The sequence below is a fragment of the Ambystoma mexicanum genome, chromosome 14 (genome assembly GCF_040938575.1).
Source record: "Ambystoma mexicanum isolate Mex_15411 chromosome 14, UKY_AmexF1_1, whole genome shotgun sequence".
NCBI classification, from domain to species: domain Eukaryota; kingdom Metazoa; phylum Chordata; class Amphibia; order Caudata; family Ambystomatidae; genus Ambystoma; species Ambystoma mexicanum.
In genome coordinates this window covers 165178621-165196011 of record NC_090940.1, presented here as the reverse complement: position 1 = coordinate 165196011, position 17391 = coordinate 165178621, and the positions used below count along the sequence as shown (strand labels likewise).

At 44.4% G+C, this 17391-nt stretch overlaps 1 protein-coding gene across 3 annotated transcripts in view; it reads left to right on the top strand.

Moving 5' to 3' along the window:
* SPTBN5 (spectrin beta, non-erythrocytic 5) overlaps positions 1-17391 on the top strand; it is a 1050196-nt gene that overhangs the window by 776501 nt on the left and 256304 nt on the right. For all 3 annotated transcript variants that reach the window (XR_011283950.1, XM_069638812.1, XM_069638811.1), the window contains exon 42: positions 10120-10308. Coding sequence is in view for 2 of the 3 variants with exons in the window: in XM_069638812.1 (XP_069494913.1) it covers positions 10120-10308 (189 nt within the window). In the remaining variant the exon portion in view is untranslated. The remainder of the gene's footprint in view (positions 1-10119; positions 10309-17391) is intronic.

Genomic DNA, 17391 nt, shown 5'->3' with positions numbered 1-17391 from the left:
GAAATCCTGCAAAGGCGCACATTATGCGGCAGTAGGGACTTTAGCAGCTTGTTCAATGCTAAATATACTAAGTATTAAGAAGCATATCTTTAATTAGATAAATTAGTTAGGAGTTAAGTTACTTTTTCATTGGAGCTGGGGTTTTCAAAAGAAACAAACTCCTTTAGTAAACGTTGTGAACGGCAGCTGCGGATGCAAGAAGACGTTTTTAAAAGAAAAGAAACATTTTAGTGCAAATATTTTCTTGTAAATAAAAGTCCACCGCAATCTCCTTATGAGAGTGCGAAAAGGCTGGATAATTCATTACCTCTGAGCAGTTAGCAGAGGTTCTCAGGTATGTTTGAAACTTAGGTGGGTGGGAGGAAACTTCACCTGGGAAAGGTGCAGGAAGTAAGTTAAGTAATTGCATGTACTATCGAGTTGCAGATCTTGTTTCCAAGAGAAGTCAGATGCAGGATTCTGGTTTGTTATTTTGTCCCATTCTCCTTACCCTGGGAGTGAAGAATGCATAGCCTGTGTACACTAGGGGCTTTGTATCGGACGTTATAGAGGGTTTGCAAGGGCAGCAGATTCTGAGGTTTTCTTCTGGATTCCTGACAATTTTTTGCTTCTACTGTTCCATGTTTTATGCAGTGCTTAAAGTGGGCCGGGGCCTGCAGGGGCCGGGCCCCGGCAGTCTCCAAAAAGTGGTGCTGAGCCGGGGCCCTGCCGTGTCCCCGTCCCACCACCCGCAACATTGGCAGGATGCATTATCCCGTCGCGGCTGCGGCCGCGACGGGAGAGGCGCCTGCCATGAAGTCAGGCGATCTGAAAGAAGTGGCAGCCAACCACAGCGACGCTGTGCCTGGCTTCCACTTCCGTCAGCCACAGTAACTGCATCTGGTGACCCCTCGCGCGAGAGGTCACCAGAGGCAGTTACTGTCCCTTTGTTTCCCCAGGTCGCCGAGGCGTCTTTAACCCTTCGGCGAACCTGGGGATTCCTCGACATATTTCGAGGTTTATAAAAGATGGCTTTGAAAGTACACATTTCAAGCCATCTTTTATAAAGCTTTGCCGACGGACAATTTTGTCAGTAGTCAAAGCTTTATAAAAGATGGCTTGAATTGTGTACTTTCAAAGCCATCTTTTATAAACCTGAAATGTTTAAAAAAGATGGCCTGAAAACTAGGCAAACCGTAGGGTATGCACACATATATATATAAATGTTATATATGTGTGTGCGTACATTCTTTTATAAACGTAGAACTATGTAACATATTTCTATGTTTAGAAAAGATGGCTTGCACAGTACACACACCATAGTAAGGTACGCACACACATATATAACATTTATATATATTTGTGTGCATACCCTACGGTTTGCCTAGTTTTTAGGCCACGCCCCTCCCACAAGCCACGCCCCCAAATGCCCCCCCCCCTCGATTTCTTACCCCACTTAAAGCCCTGGTTTTATGTATTACATGTTGTTAACTGTAAAGCGCCTTGGATTAAGGTACTATATAAAACAATAAAAATATAAATACAAAATACAATTAGCCACACTCTGAGGAGGTACGCGTGTTTCCTGCCCTCCTTTTGGGATTCATGGGTTTTGTAGACATCATTCTTAGACTTCTCGTCCTGGTTTCTCTTTGGTTTCTGCTGACGTGGTTAAGGTATGCCCAATCCATGTGCCTGGGCAGCAGCTGGACCGAGGGATGATATTTCCTCCTGCTCATCAACCAGATTTTCCACCAAGGACTGGACCACTTCAGTTGGGGTATCTTCTGGGCGTAGTAAAAAAGTCTCTGTCTGGGGACCTTTCTGTACCCCACTGTTATCTACCAATAGGAATATTTGCATTCCTGCAGGAGATTTCTCTCTTATTCTCTCCTCCTCTTATAATTCTGTTCTTCACCTATCCCTCCTGATGCCTAATTAACATTTCATGACATGTTCATACTTCCTCCCCTCTAACTCGCTAGATAGATGGAGTGCCTGGCAGTCTAATTTCTCCTTCCTAATCCTCTGTTTCTTCTCCTCCGCCTCAGCTGGCTCTCTGCATTTCTTCTCCTCTCTTCCCCTGATGTTACTCTGCTCCGAGGTTCTCTACCTGTCTCCTTATATCCCACGCGTATGTTCTCCTCCACTTCCTGTTGTTCCTTCACTTTCCTGACTTCTCCCTACACATCCTCGCTTTTCCTTCTTTAGTTGTCACCTTCTCATAAACCACTTTCTCTTCTTGTCTTACTGCCTCCTCTTCCTGCATCCCTAGATTGTCCTGTTTTTCCACATTTTCCTGTCTCACCCCTCCTTCTCCCTATCCTCATTTCTTCAATCTACTCTTCTTACGCTTCAACTCCTCCACTGTCTAGCATTTTCCACAAGAGCCGCCTCCTGTCCTCTCTAGCTTCTTCCGTCTCCATGCTGCCTTCACTCTGCATCTTCACTCGCTCTCGACTTCAACAGACATCTATTATATAAGCGTGGTCCCGCCCCGGGAAGTGCCCTCTCTTCACTACCCTGAGGTGTGCTTATTTTGGACATTTGGCTTTGGGTCCATCCCTCATATGTGTGTAGCATCCCAGCCAGTTTGGAGGCCCTGCCTCTGGCGGCCTCGAACCATCGGCCGAGCCTTCGTGTAAGCTGGTTGACAGCTCGAATCCATATACTCTGCATGTGCAGGAGCAAGCAGCTTTGTGGGAGATGGGGGTCTCTCCCTGCTCACTATGGAGACAGAACTGTCAAGCAATGGAAATGGGCCTTCTCCTACTACGCCCATGCCTACTAGAGCACCAACCCAGTGGCAATCCGGACCGTGCCAACGCTCTTGCAGTGCAAGAAGGAACTCAAGAACTTACCTAGGCTGCTTGCTTCCCCAGAGCACACACTGCCCACATGTCTGGTACATATCATGCTTACCCTACCTACTATGTTGCCATCAACAAACTGTGCAGAGCTCTGTTGCTTGCTAACTAGGTTTGCACGGTATAAAACCCTACATACAAGTACCGGCAGTCAACAAGGTAGAACTTTCTTATACGTTGAAACTCACTCTTCCAACTCTGCTCTATCTCACTTCCTGCGGTACCATTTTGCCCAAGTCGTTGGGGACTAGTATCTGTTCTCTACTTTACACTTAGCTGACAACATACTTTTTTGGTGGGTCATATAACTAGAGAGAAATAGTGATTTCCATCACTATGTTTAGGCCGTAATATTTTCTTGAATGGCTAGTACTGCAGGCATGGCCCTAGTGACAAGCAAACCACTACAATGCAGCTGAGCTGTGGTGGGGTGGACCAGGAGATCCAACCCATTCCCCTCCCAGGCTCTACATCACTTGATCACCCCAACCTTCACCACAAGAGCCTCATCACTCTAGCCACTCACCATCAGCAGCAGTAAAGTAGATGTCTTCTAGTAGAGGCCCATTCATAATAAATGGTGGGTCAATATCCCTCTGCCCATTATGGAGGTGTCAAGGGGGAAAGACAAACAGCCTCATTACATGTTTGGTGGTATCTTGGTGGTAAATCACTCCGACAAACCACCAAACAGATTTACCATTACTGTCACTTAATCTGGTGGAATTACCGCTGGATTACACGTGGCAGTAGGTGGTGTTAATCCCCATTAATTGGAGTCAGTAGGACTCCATGGGGACTTTGGCTGAATTACCGCCGCCGGTAATTCTGCCGATTTTGCAGATTTTTGGTTGGAAAGTAGCAGATTTAACTCTTAACAGCTTTTTTCTGGAGGTGAATCCTCCAGTTTACTGCCAAACTTTTACTACATCAGTGCGGTAAAGCTGTGGTAACGGAGTTACTGCTAATTTACCGTTGGTTTTTACTGCACCGCAGTATTTGGAATGAGGCTAAAAATGCTCCATCATTCAAACAGCTGCTGAATGGAATAGCTGTCAGGCTTGCAAAGTGGAGAGGTTGGCAGCTCTCAATTCGTGCGTGAAGGCACAATGGGGCTTGCCCATAGGACCCACATCTCAAATGTGTTTGGCACCTCTCACCCACTTTCCTGTTTGCATTTGTCACTGAAGCTTAGCAACAAGAGCTGATGTGGTTGGGGACTAGGCTGCTGATAAGGATAGCAGGTATAAATACTAATGTGTGTGAGTGTGTGTGTGTGTGTTTGTGTGTGTGTGTGTGTGTGTGCGCGCGCGCATGCGCGCGCATATGTCTGTGTCTTGCGGGCTATTGTGCATATTGGTTGCGGAGGGAACGTAAATGGAATGAGCAGCTCTGGGAGTCATAACTGTGACAATACTGAGACAGTGGATGTTGCATTCAGAAGTTCTTGGAGAAATAAGTGTCATTGGCTAGTTATCAGAGGCAATAGGGCATAACAATGAGAAGTTCTGGGGGCAATGGGCATAGCATATGGTAGAGCTTTTGGCAATGGGATGTGACATGAGACAGTTCTGCGAACAATGGGGCATTTCAAAAGGCAGTGAAATACGGTGTGGGGCAGTGGGTGAAATGGGGCAATTCAGGAAGTCATAGGATAGTCCTATGACCATTGAGGGCCATGAGCGATTCTGGGGAAATGGGGAGTGAAATGGCCAGTTCTGTGGGAATGTGCGGTCTACTGAGGCACTCAGCGTGCAGTGTGATGTAACACAGGGCAGTTTTTTGAGGGAATGAGCAACATTGGGGCAATTCAGGAGCCAACGTGAAGTGAAATTAGGCCGCTCTGAATAACATTCATGTGCCAGCTTCACAATGTGCTTCAGTTCAGTCAATACAGGTGCATTGCATTGTTTGTTGGGACTGGCAGAACCATTTCTGGGGTTAGAGTAGATGTGTCTAATTTTTCCCCTTAACCCCCCAGAAAAAAACATGACCGATCCCCTCACCCAAATTCTAAAAGCATCTCAATGCTGGTTTGATAATGTATGTTACAGTCTCAACACTGGCTTTTCTCGATTTAGACTAGCATCCCAATTTTCTGGACACAGTGTAGATGCCAGCCCAACAATGGCTTTTACTGTGGCAACACTGGAATACATGGTGCTGTTAAAACTGACTGAAAGTTAATAATAATATAGAAGGTCATTACATTGAGCAATTTGAAAGTAATAAGTGAAAGACTGCCACACCTGTAACGAGGCCATAAAGTTAAATGTTGTGTTCTTCATGACAAGTTAAGCAATTCAGGGCAACTCAGAATCCGCATCAGGGAGCTCTCCAAAGAGACTCTTTAGCTCAGGTGGGCATAGGTCATTCGTTCTAGAATCTCCCCTGTAATAGGTTTGGCTATTGTTTTTGAAAAGCTCATGCAGGAGACTATTACACTTTAGATTACAAAAATCTTGAGAGACTTCTGCGTGGCTTTATCAAAGGATATTACTCTGTGGTAATTTACTGTGGCAAAATGACTTCGATTTTTGTTTTCGTTTTTTGTCTAAATGGGGGATCTCCCCCACGCCCTGCCATCACCCCTACCCCCAACCTCCCCAGCCTCCAGTCCTTAAAAACATATATATGTAGATATAGTTACTTCGCAATTAAGTAATTCTAAGTAAATTACCGAGGAGTAATGTATTTTGATCAAACAATGCTATGCACTTCTCGTTGGTATTTGTCAACCTCACTAGCGCTCATTATAAGCTATGGTGTCCTAGAACATATGCACTCTATAGTGTTCTTATGAAAGGCATTAAGATGACCCCACGTTCACATCTCCAAAAATGTGCCACAGCTTCCCAGAACTGGTCCGTATGTTGAGAATCCCATTGTGAGGTTGTTTGCGTATGTAAGTTAGAACAGAACACATTTCTCGGAGTGTCACCCAGAGATGTAGCTTCTGCATAGCAGAGTTCATCGCAAGGCCACACCCATGGGTGTGCAAAGCGGTGAGGCAAGCCACACTGCTGATCTGTGGATAGCTCTCAAGACATCCCAAGACTCGCAAACCCTCTGTCTTCAAACTTCTGCTTGAACCCTCGCCCACAAATCTCTACATTTGAGATATGGCACCAAAGGACGTGCAATAACTTTGCATGTGTTGATGTAGGTGGATTTGTTTCAGCAACGGAAAGTAAAGATTCTTAGCAAAAGGTTAAGAATAAGCACGTGCTACAGAAATCCAGTGGGCAGCAGTTAACAGTATTTGTTTCAAGAATATTTGTGTACTTGAGCGATGTGTACCTGAGTGTACACTAGTAAAGGTCCCTACTTAAAGCCTGTGGGGGATTCCCCCCCCCCACTTCGCCTCCCACTAAGGAGCTATTGCAAATGGATAGTTGAATGGCAAATGGAAATAACAAGCTCATTCTCCTTGGCGATGAACTAGATGAAATCGGAAACCCATGTCGGTAGGAGAGCATAGCTTGAAGTAGCGGACCGCCCTAAACGTCGGTCACTGTACTTTAAGACTAGGGAATCTACCCCATCTGTAAATCTGGGAGAAAGGGTAAGGTTTCACGCTCACTCACCGAAGTGTTGTTTCAATACTAGTTAGGCAATATGAGCCGTGGACGGGGGGCATTACCGCTTAGGTAATGCCCCCAGGGCCATAGTTAGAAGACGAGCAAAGTGAGGGCTTTAATAGACCCTATGGGCATTACCTAAAAGGTAATGCCCCCCCTACGAGGGTCATATTGCCATTAGTACCCCGGCACGTTGTACCAGGGTACTAATTGCAATTTTTCTCGAGCCGAGAAATGGCACTGAGACCATTTCTGGACTCGATAAAAAAGAGCAATAAAATGGCCGCCAAGAGTCGGGAAGAAGGGACTACGTGTAGTCCCTTCTCCCTGTCCATGGCGGCAATTAAAACAAAAGTTAAAAAAAAGAAAACAATAAAAATGGCTGCCATGGAAGGGGCGAAGGGACTACACGTAGTCCCTCTCCCTATCCATGGTGGCCACTCGTGGAGAGAACTCTGGGATGCGGCAGGGCTTGGAACCTTGTCGGGCAGGTAAGGCCAGGGCGAGGGCCAATGAGCTTGCTTTTTACAAGCTCATTGACCCTCGCCGGTTACTCATTTGAAAGATTGCCTGGTCAATTGCTCTTCGGCAAATAAACCTAGTTGGTGCCCAGTTTCAGGAAATAGATAGGTGACATCTGTGAACCGACTACCGAAAGGACCAATCTGCAGTGGCGCACTAGATCTGCCACCTGCATAAACTCTCGTCATTCTAAGGCAATGTGCTATGAGAGAGTAGATTACATGAGAATGAAACAAATCAAGATTTCCCAGTGATTTCCTATAACAGACTGAAAAGTAGTTCTATAAGGGGATCGAGGGAATGGAAATGGTGGCATATGATGTAATTGATTGTGTGGTATTATGAGAAATAGACTCAGATTGTATGCCCTTGTTGCCAGCACAGATTGCAATCCCGCCACATGTTCACTCATCGCTGGCAGCCCCAGACCATGTTCACCACTGCACTGATCTCCAATACAGAAAAAGAAAAGATGGGATAAAGGAAATGGAAGAAAGAATTGAATGGAAAATTGGGAAACATTAAGAACACACAGATGCTTGCGCCTCATAAACGTGGCTGCTTGTCGCCTTTTGGCGGCAAGGTCTGCTAACCCCTCAGCCTCTTGATGCAGCAGTGGATAGTTGGACAGGAAGAAGCATGTGAGTGGGGCGAGGGGCCCCTACAGTGCAAGTGCTGCGTAAGGCCCCGGGAGGGATATTGCTTCAAGCTATTACTATACATCTGTTAATTCCCATGTTGCTAGCCGGTAATCTTCATCACTGAACACCTTACTCCCTCCTAAATCCTGAAATATAGTAGGACTGGAACAAGGAAGTGAGTTGGTTAATGCCTGGATTACTTACCAGTAATCTTCATTACTCAGAGCCTTACTCATAGGAGTCAGAAATATAGCAGGACTAAGGAAGAGAGACTGCTAATGCCTAGACTACATACCGGTAATCTTCATTCCTCTGAGCGTTAGTCACACAAGTCCTGATATATAGTAGGACTTGGACCAGAAAGAGAGATGGGTAATACCTGGATTACTTAGTGGTAATCTTCATTACTCTCAGCCTTACCCACCCAAATCTGGAATTCTAGTAGGACTAGGACAAGGAAGAGGGATTGGTAATGCCGGTTACACGTCTTTATAATGACATATTTTCTGTAGACTGCACATATACTGAAAATTTTACGACAAAACATAACGAATAATTATTTTTTTTCTTTTTTGCGGGGAGGTCCCCCCAAAAAACCTGTTTCCCATCACTAAAAACCCACCTCAACTGTTTACCCACAAGATTTAACCCTTTACCCCACCCCCACGTACATTTTTCTTATGTTTTTCGTTATAAAATGTTTGTTATATGTGCATTTCTACATAACATTTTCGTTATAAAGACAGCATACCGGTAATACATGGATTACTTACTGGTAATCTATTTTACTCAGAATTTACTAACAGGAGTCCTGCAATATAGTAGGACTAGGACAAGGAAGAGAGTTAGGTAATGCTTGATTACTTACCAGTAATCTCCATTACTCAGTGCCTTATACACCTGTGTTCTGACCTATAGTAGAAATGGGTCTAGGAAGAAAGATGGGTAAAGCCTGGCTTACCTACTTGTTATCTGCATTACTCAGAGTCTTACCCACCCAAGTCCTGAAATATAGCAGGAATGGAACTAGTGAAAGAGATGGTGGAACAGTGCCTGGACTATGTACAATGTATCCTAATTATTCCACGTTCTACTCTTTCTTTGCTCATTCTGATTGTATTTCAGGAATGGGACGATGAAGAGTGATGAAGTGGTCATTTCAGGGAAGTCCTAGAGTTGAATTCCTTCCTTACACCTTGACTGATAACACTCAAGCCAAGTGCATCCTATTCATCCTCCCTATGACTCCTTCCACCAGCACCCAACGTCCTGCGCACTGAGCTGTTTGTACTATTGACTGTTTTACGGTGGGCGATGATGCATGGGCATCAGGATTTCGGAAGGTGGTGATGGACGGGGTTTGGTGGCGCGTGGTTATGGAAGGGTTCGACTATGGTGACGTAGTTGCATGTGTATGTCTTACTACATTCACCACGCCACCACGCTACGTACGTTGTATGATATAATTACCTCTTGCTTTAGCCTCCCACATTGATGACAGGGAAGATGCTCACAGAGCTTTTAGTCCCAGTGGCAAAGCCATTCTTCTCTGATTGAAAGCCTTGCAGTTGTGGCTCCACCCCCAACATCTCACCAAATAGCTCAGGTGGGGAGCCACGTTCTGGAACCCAGATAGCACAATTTTTTTTTCAAAATTACATTTGCTATAAAAATTACATATTTGAGTGTAAGTTGTTGTTATGCCCGCACTACTTTAAAATGTGTTTTAGACAATTATTTCAGCAGTATGACTAATTAGTTTATGCTCTGTTATGTATCTAAAAACCAAGCAAAAATTAATGAGGTGGGCATATGTTGTAAATAAATAATGTTATTAGTAATCAATGCTTTCTGTATAGCACATTCTGTGACTTTAATGACCTCGTAGCAAATAACTGTGTTATTACAGCTCATGTTAGTTCAAGATAATTCGGGTGAGTTTTACTTGCCTGGTGCCCCTGGTTAAACAAATATCTTTTAACAGCTGTGTCCTGCCTTGGCTCTGCTCCTGGTCATTATTATTCTTGTAACATCAAACTAAATTCATCAATATCTCCAGCATGCCCACTCCCTGCACCTGGCATACCAACACCTTCACGCAGGTGCGCAGCGTAGCAGGGTATTTGTAGTAATCAGTATACCGTAATCCTAAATTAATAACTGCAATACCCTTTACCTTTCTTACAATTGCTGACAAAACTGTAATTAGTGAGAGATCACTTAATGATTGCCCCAAAAATTCAAGAACATCCTTAAATTGTATTTTCTTTTTTCACTGTTTTTTTCTTTGAAGTTTTACTATGAATTGATCTATTTTCTTTGTTGTATTTCTTACTGTCTAAAAATTATAAAGGTTTGATGAAACCAAATGCAATAAAAAATTAAAAAAAAATAATGTGTCAATCAGAAATATTGACATATAAAAGACACTATGGTATATAATAATACCTGTTAAGTAGAACAGGGATAGGTGCTTCTTAAGTACACAGGGCAAGTGTAATTGACATTTTATCTGTAACCTTGTTTCAGGCTGAGATTGAATCCTGGGGAGAAAGATTTGCCTCACTCAAGAGCTCCGGGCAAAAGCTTGCCAGTGGTGGCCACTACGCCACACCAGACATTCACCAATCTCTCATGGCACTGGAGGAAGCCTGGTCGGATCTGGTCCAGGCCTGGCAGGAGCGGGGAATAAAGCTGTCTCAAGCTCGGGATTTACAAGTGAGTGCTAGGATGTCATGGATACAATTTTAGGAGAAAGGACGCCTCAGTATTTTTTCCAAAAGACAGAAATATGTTCACCTTTAGGTCAAATGTTAAAATCAAACCATTGAGGAATGAAAAATCCTAGAGCTATCCTGATTGTCACGTGCTAGTGCTATGGAAAGTAAAGATCCTATCATGACTGGAACCCAAGAGCTATGGCGATTGCAAGCCAAGAATTATTATGATCCAATGTCATTTCCATTCGGCAGCTTGTGTTTTCAGGTGTGTTTCATTACAAATGAGTTGCTAGGCTTGGTTCATTTTTCTGTGGATATGTCTTGCTCGTAGTAGGAAACAGAATCTCTTGTAGACCAAGACAGCACCCATGTTGATGCTCCCAGAATATAGGGCAAAGTTCACCTCCGTCTGAACCCCCATGCTCCCCACACTTCAGTATGGACCAGATAACCCTGCTCTTCAAAGAGCATGTCATCGTTCACTGATCCCACTAACTCTCCTGCTCTGGAAATACCCCCTCCTAAACTCTGACTATTGCTCCCAGCTCCTCTGCTATCCCAGGACTCTTAATTGTGACAGCCTGAGTGTGTGCCCTAGACGTAATAACTGACATGAATCGATTTTATTGCACTGTGAACCATTGGCCGGCCTATACATTAGGCTTCCTTCAGAAGTGCCACATTTAATGGATAGCAGCCTCCCACAGATTCCTCATCTTCAGATTCCTCCTGGCCGGTGCAGCTGTCATCTGAAAGGTTTTTTTCAGAAGGCTCAGTCCCTTTTTTCCTCACACTCAGCACGCTGCATTGGGCACACACTCTCCTCAAAGAAATGTTTCTCTGCATCACTTCTTCTTCACGAAGAAACAACATGTCAGGTTTGTTGAAAGAGTCGGTGCGCAAGCACTGCAGTGACTGCACATTAAACATGTCAATTACATAGCCCCACAGAATCTGCGTGTGGTGTTTGGGTATGGAGCACAATGTATTGGAGTGCAGCTCCTGCCAGGCAATGAACCCCAAAGCTCTCTGCGAACAAGCAGCTTAATTGCCACTTGGCTCCCTCTGGAGTCTAGAGAGCGACCCCCTCCAGAATCTCCTCGTCGGAGGACGGAAGGGTTTCAGAGCTTCCCACGCACGACAAGGAGTCCTCTGAGGCTTGTGAGGGGAGAAAGAAAAATCACAAAAAAGCACCACTCGAGGTCTCACTCTAGATGACCCTCCTGCCACTCTTCATCTTCCTCGGCACCCAAAAAGAAACTAAAGCACCATTCATGGTGGGAGGAGGCGATGACGTCTTCTGACTCCTCATCCAAAAAGGTGGGATGTCCCATGGTGGCGTTATTCATGAGTAAGTGGGGAAAATGTAGATTGCAATTGCTGGATATGTTTTCAAAGGCTTTGACATTGATGGCGAGTACATAAGGCCCCACCGCGCCCGCAAAAACCAGTAGTGATAGCGACATCCATATGCTTCAAGCCTCAGGCCTCATACCATTGAAGAGAATGGTGATTGAAGGCTCGATGCTGATGGCAGGGCCTGTGGTGGCCATGTCTCTGTGCCTATTTCTGCAGTCATCCAGCCGTGAACACACTTGCAGGGTAAGCAGCACCTGTTTTTTTTGCTTCATTTCGGCCCGCTCTTAGGTTTCCATCCCTCCTCTAGCTCTTCATCCCATCTGCCTCCTACACTCTGACCCAATCCCACCGCCTGCCTATCCTCTGCCCGTCCTTTCAGCCCTGGTTGGTCCGAGGGCTTCCCAAGTAACCAGAAGAGTTCCATTTCAGAGGCGTTACCTGGGCAGCCTTGTCCAGGCAGCCGGTGATGGGCCAAAGGCAAAGGGCAGCTCCCTTGGGGAGTTCCCATCCCCTGTTGTCCCTGTTCGTGAGGGACGGATGACAAAACACACTACTGCTGCAACCAGGTAGGTGTTGGGAGCACAGCCATCACTGGACTCTTGAAACTCTGCCACTACAACAATACTAACATCTGATTGTACTATTTGTGTGGAACCTTGCTGCATTCCTTAGTTAGCCATTGTCTTGCATTGCACTGTTCTGAAGTTGCCATGATGTTTAAACCTTGCTGTGCTCCTTAGTTACCCTTTGTGTTAAAACCTTGCTGCACTCCTTAGTTAGCCATTGTGTTGCATCACACTGCTCTGAAGTTGGCGTCTTGTTTAAACCTTGCTGCGCTCCTTAGTTACCCTTTGTTGTGAAACTTGCTTCACTCCTTAGTTAGCCATTGTGTTGCATTACACTGTCCTGAAGCTGCCATCATGTGTAAACTTAGCTGAGCTCCTTAGTTAGCTATTTTGTTGCATTTCACTGTTCTGAAGTTGCCATCTTGCTTGCTGTGCTCCTTAGTTAGCCTTTGTATTGAACCTTGCTGCACTCTTTGTTTGTTTATTTTATTTGTATGGTGCACTGAACCCAAAGGTATCTGGGTGCAAAGGGTTACAAGTATACTTTAAGCTTAGGTTTACAGAGCATTACAAAATAGGATATACATATGGTACAAATAGGATGTGTATGGGATTACAAGGACAGATGGACATAAACCAGTGGTACGCACAATAAGAAAAAAAGTGGTGATAAACAGGAATAAGAGCTATGTTACATAAAACAGTAGTATGTACAAGAAGCAAGCAGACAATGACAAAGGTTCACTTGTCATTATTTCTAAGCCAGTTTACAGTATAACGCATACAATGCCGGAATGATTGGTCCACTCTAAGGGAATATGGGAGTGCATTCCAGGTCTGTGCTGCCATAATTGGGAAGCTGCTTCCTCCAGATTTTTTTTATTTGAATCTGGGGATGACCAGACATAAGGAGTTGACTGTTCTAGTAGGGCAAGATGTAGTTTTTTTTACTATTCTCTCCTCCAGGTATTGTTGTGCAGCGTCGTTGAGGCATTTGTAGGGTAGGGAGGCCGTTTTGAGCAGGATTCTGTTAGTGATGGACAACCATTTGTTTTGTTTCCTCAACTCCGAGATGTGCTCTCTGTTTGGAATGCTTAATCCAGTTCTAAGAGCGTTGTTCTGTAAGATTTCGATTTGATTAACAATGTACTTACCCGCACCTAAATACAAGGCATTGCAGTAATCCAACTTCGAGAGGATAAGGGCGTTTGCTAGGATGATGCAACTTTCTTTGGATAAGAAAGGCCTGCAAGCCCTGATTAACTTACAAGTGTAGGCAGTTGCCGACGCCATAGTATTAACTTGTTTACTTAGGCTTAAGGCAGAATCGAGGTAAAAACCTAAGGTTTTTACCTCCTTTACAACTTTAATAGTGTTTCCGTCAATATTGAACAAGGCATGTTTGGTGCTAAGTTTGTTCAGGTTGGGGATAGTTCCAAGTATCAGGAGCTCTGTTTTATCAACATTCAGGTATAGGCCATGGGCTGCCATCCATGCCTGAATGATTAGGTATATTTTGTTCACAAGGGCCACGATCTTATCATATTCGAGAGAGGGAGAGGGAGAGGTATGAGGATCTGGGTGTCATCTGCATAGTTAGTGTAGATACACCCAGATTGTTCAATTTGTCAAACAGAGGCTTTGTGAATATATTGTACGTTGTTGGTGAGATGCAGGAACCTTGTGGTACACCACAGGTTATTGGGATAGGGTCTGCAGCCGCTGAAGGGGCGAAGACTCTCATGGTCCTATTGTTCAGAAAGGACTGGATCCATGCGATCGCGTCCTTGGAAAAGTCAGCTGCTGAGGCCAGTTGTTTACATACTACTTTCTGGTCCACCAGATCAAAAGCAGCAGACAGGTCAAGGAGGAGTAGCAAGGCAGTTTTCCCTTTGTATTTAAGTTCATCGATCTGAGTCTTTAGATCGATTAGTGCTGTTTCTGTGCCATGTTGTGGCCTGAAGCCCGACTGGCGGACACTTAGGAGATAATTAGCTTCTAAATAATTCTGTATCTGCAGATATGCTACTTTATCTAATATATTAAGTAAGAAAGGTACCTTTGTAATCGTCCTGTAATTCGTAGGAATGGTGGGGTCCAGAGTTTGTTTTTTAAGCAAGGGTAAGACCCAAGACTCTTTTAGGTTGCTTGGAACAGTGCCTGATGAAAAGGATGCATTAATTAATTTAGAGATGAATGGCGCCAGATCCCTGGCTGCATCTTTAATTAGCTGTCACCCTGACATCTAGAGGGTTTGAGGGATGAAATAATTTTTTCAACTTCAAGGATAGAGACTTTGGAAAAACTCAGCTGTTGCAGCATTTTTGTAGAATGATCTGACGTTCTAACATGCGTTAAGCAGGTTCACTTTTTTGTCGGCAATCTTATTTTGTAGTAAGGCCATTTCATTTGTTAGGGCATTCTGAATATTAGAACACCAGAGGTTATCCTTCACACAATTGTTTGTGGGAGGGATAGGGGCTTCAATTTCTCTTAAAATCACAAATAATTCCTTGGTGCTTGAGCTCGCTTCATTAATCCCCTCATTATAGGTTACTTTTTTGGTGCAAATTATTTCTTTTCTGTGTGTGGCAGAGATATCAATCAAATTTGTTTTGTTTCCCTCGGTTGGAAGGTGTCGCCAGGCGACTTCCAGTTTTCTTTTTTCTGCTCTAAGGGCTTTTAGTTGTGGCGTAAACCAGGAGTTCAGGCCAGCTCTCGGTTTATTGTTGCGCAATTTAAGTGGGGCAATTAGGTCTAGAGCTTTGGTCATAGAGTCATTGTAAGCATCAACTAAGGTATCTGGATCAGAGACGATCGGCCTTGAGTTAAGGGAGGGGATAATGTGAGGTAGAATTTTATCCGCTGTAATATTTCTTTTATTCCTAGTGAGGAGTGGCAGTGCTATCAGCTTAACTTTGGACACTAGGCTGTTTGCTGCTAAGGTGAATGCTAACAAGTAGTGGTCTGTCCAAATTTGGGAGGGTTATAGATGAGATTGAGGTTTCACAGTTCAGGTCAGCCACCCAACCTAACATTCTACCTTTTACATGAGTAGGCTGGGTCACTCTTTGGATAAGTCCAAATTCCATGAGTGCATTAGACAATGCAAGAGCTTGTTGGTCATTAGGATCGTTAAAGCCAAGGTTAAAATCCCCCAACAATAATATTTGAGAAGAATCTTTCATTTTGTCAGATAATATTATCGAAATATCCTCCTCAAATGTACCAATAGGTCCAGGTGGTCTGTACACTAGGTGGATAGTTAAGGTACATGAGTTAGAGATAGTACTTTGGCTGTGAGGAGTTCACAGGATTTAACGACTGGTGAGGGAACTATTCTTATAGCTAGGTTAGATTTAGCGATAAGGGCAATGCCCCCTCCTATAGTGTCGGTTCGGTCTACTCTTAAAATGTTGTAGTTGTCAGGAACTACTAGAGAAAGGGCAGGGCCTGCGGCTGCATGTAACCATGACTCAGTAATAGCTAGGAAGTGCAGGTTATCTGTTAAGATCAGGTCCACTATCTCAGTAGCATGTGCCATCAAGGATCTAGCGTTCATTAAGGCACCTTAATATTTGTGGTGTTATTAGTTGTCTGATGGTCAGTAGGTTTACCCTGACTTTCTTTTTCCTTCCTGTGGTTGTTTACGTTAGAATTCTGAACGTTAGAGGTCATTGTTTTTTCTAGAGTAAGTTTTGGAATTGGGGATGTTCTTCGTACTGACAGGGCATGGATTGGCTGGGGTACTAGTAAGAGGCTCATAGAGTTGTGGTATTCTGGCACGAAGTCTATTGTTACTAGAGGATAAAGGACATGGGCCCTCATTACGGCTTTGGCGGTAGCCATGCCGCTATTGGTGGCATGGCTGCCACCAAAACCGGGTCCGGGTTCCCTGAATGGGGAATTACCGGGCCATTCCGTGTTTGGAGGGCCCGGTAATTCCCCCTACAGGGAACCCGGGCCCCGACCTTCCCCATTCCCATTTGAGCCCCATAGGGCTCAATGGGAATGGGTGCAGGGAGCTAACAACGGGCCGATTACGACCGGCCCATTGTTAGCTCCCTGGTCCCCTCGCGGTACCCGGTAACGACGCCTGGTTTTACCAGGCTTCCTTACCGGATCCCGCAAGGGGACCTCATAATTTTGCGGAATGGGTTTAATGGGTCCACCTCCATTAGCGGAGCACGTTAACCCATTCCTCAAAGGTTATAATGAGGCCCATGGTCTATTGGATTTGATGGAGGCATTTGTCGTTTCACCCTCATTTCGTAAGGAAGGGTGATGACAGGATTTTCAGATGGTTTAATTGGTCAGGTTTAGTATCTAGAAGTAGCGTGGGTAAAAATCTTGTAGGATGAATGTCCAGTAATTACAGGCCCATTTTAAGTGGGGGCAGGAAAGAAGTAGGTTTGATCTCCTCTGCAGGGAATGATTTGTTTGCCATGATTGGAGCCTGCTGGCCTATGAGATTAGTGCCGGTAGCTGTAGCCTGTTGGGTTACGGTTAGTATGGCACACAGCAGTAATAACAACTGGTCTATAGTGGCATACATTGTTCAGACAGAATGCAGCAGTAGTAGACTGAGTGAGGATAACAAAGGAGTAGGGACATTCAGAAAAACAAGGAACTCATACCAACATGTAAAAGGTAACATTGTATGGTAATGCATATATGGGTACAGAATAGTCACAGTCTATGGTATGGGGCAAATGCAAAGGGTCACTCATTGTCTAGTCATTGTTTTGCATTACAGTGCTCTGAATTTGCCATCTTGTTCAAATCTTGCTGCACCCCTTAGTTAGCCAAATGTTTTTATTACACTGGTCTGAAGCTGCCATCTTGTTTAAACCTTTTTGTTTAAACCTTCTTAGCCACTATGTTGAACCTTGCTACACTCCTTAGTTAGCCATTGTGTTGAATCTAGCTGTGCTCCTTGGTTAGCCATTTTGTTAAACCTTGCTGCGCTCCTTAGATAGCCTTTGTGTTGAGCCTTGCTGCACTCCTCAGCCATTGTGTTGCACGCCACTGTACCCAGAAGTTGCCATCTTGTTTGAATCTTGCTGCACTCTTTAGTTAGTCAAATGTTGTACCTTGCTGCACTCTTTTAGTTAGCCATTGTGTTGCATTACACTGTGTTCTGAAGTTGCCATCTT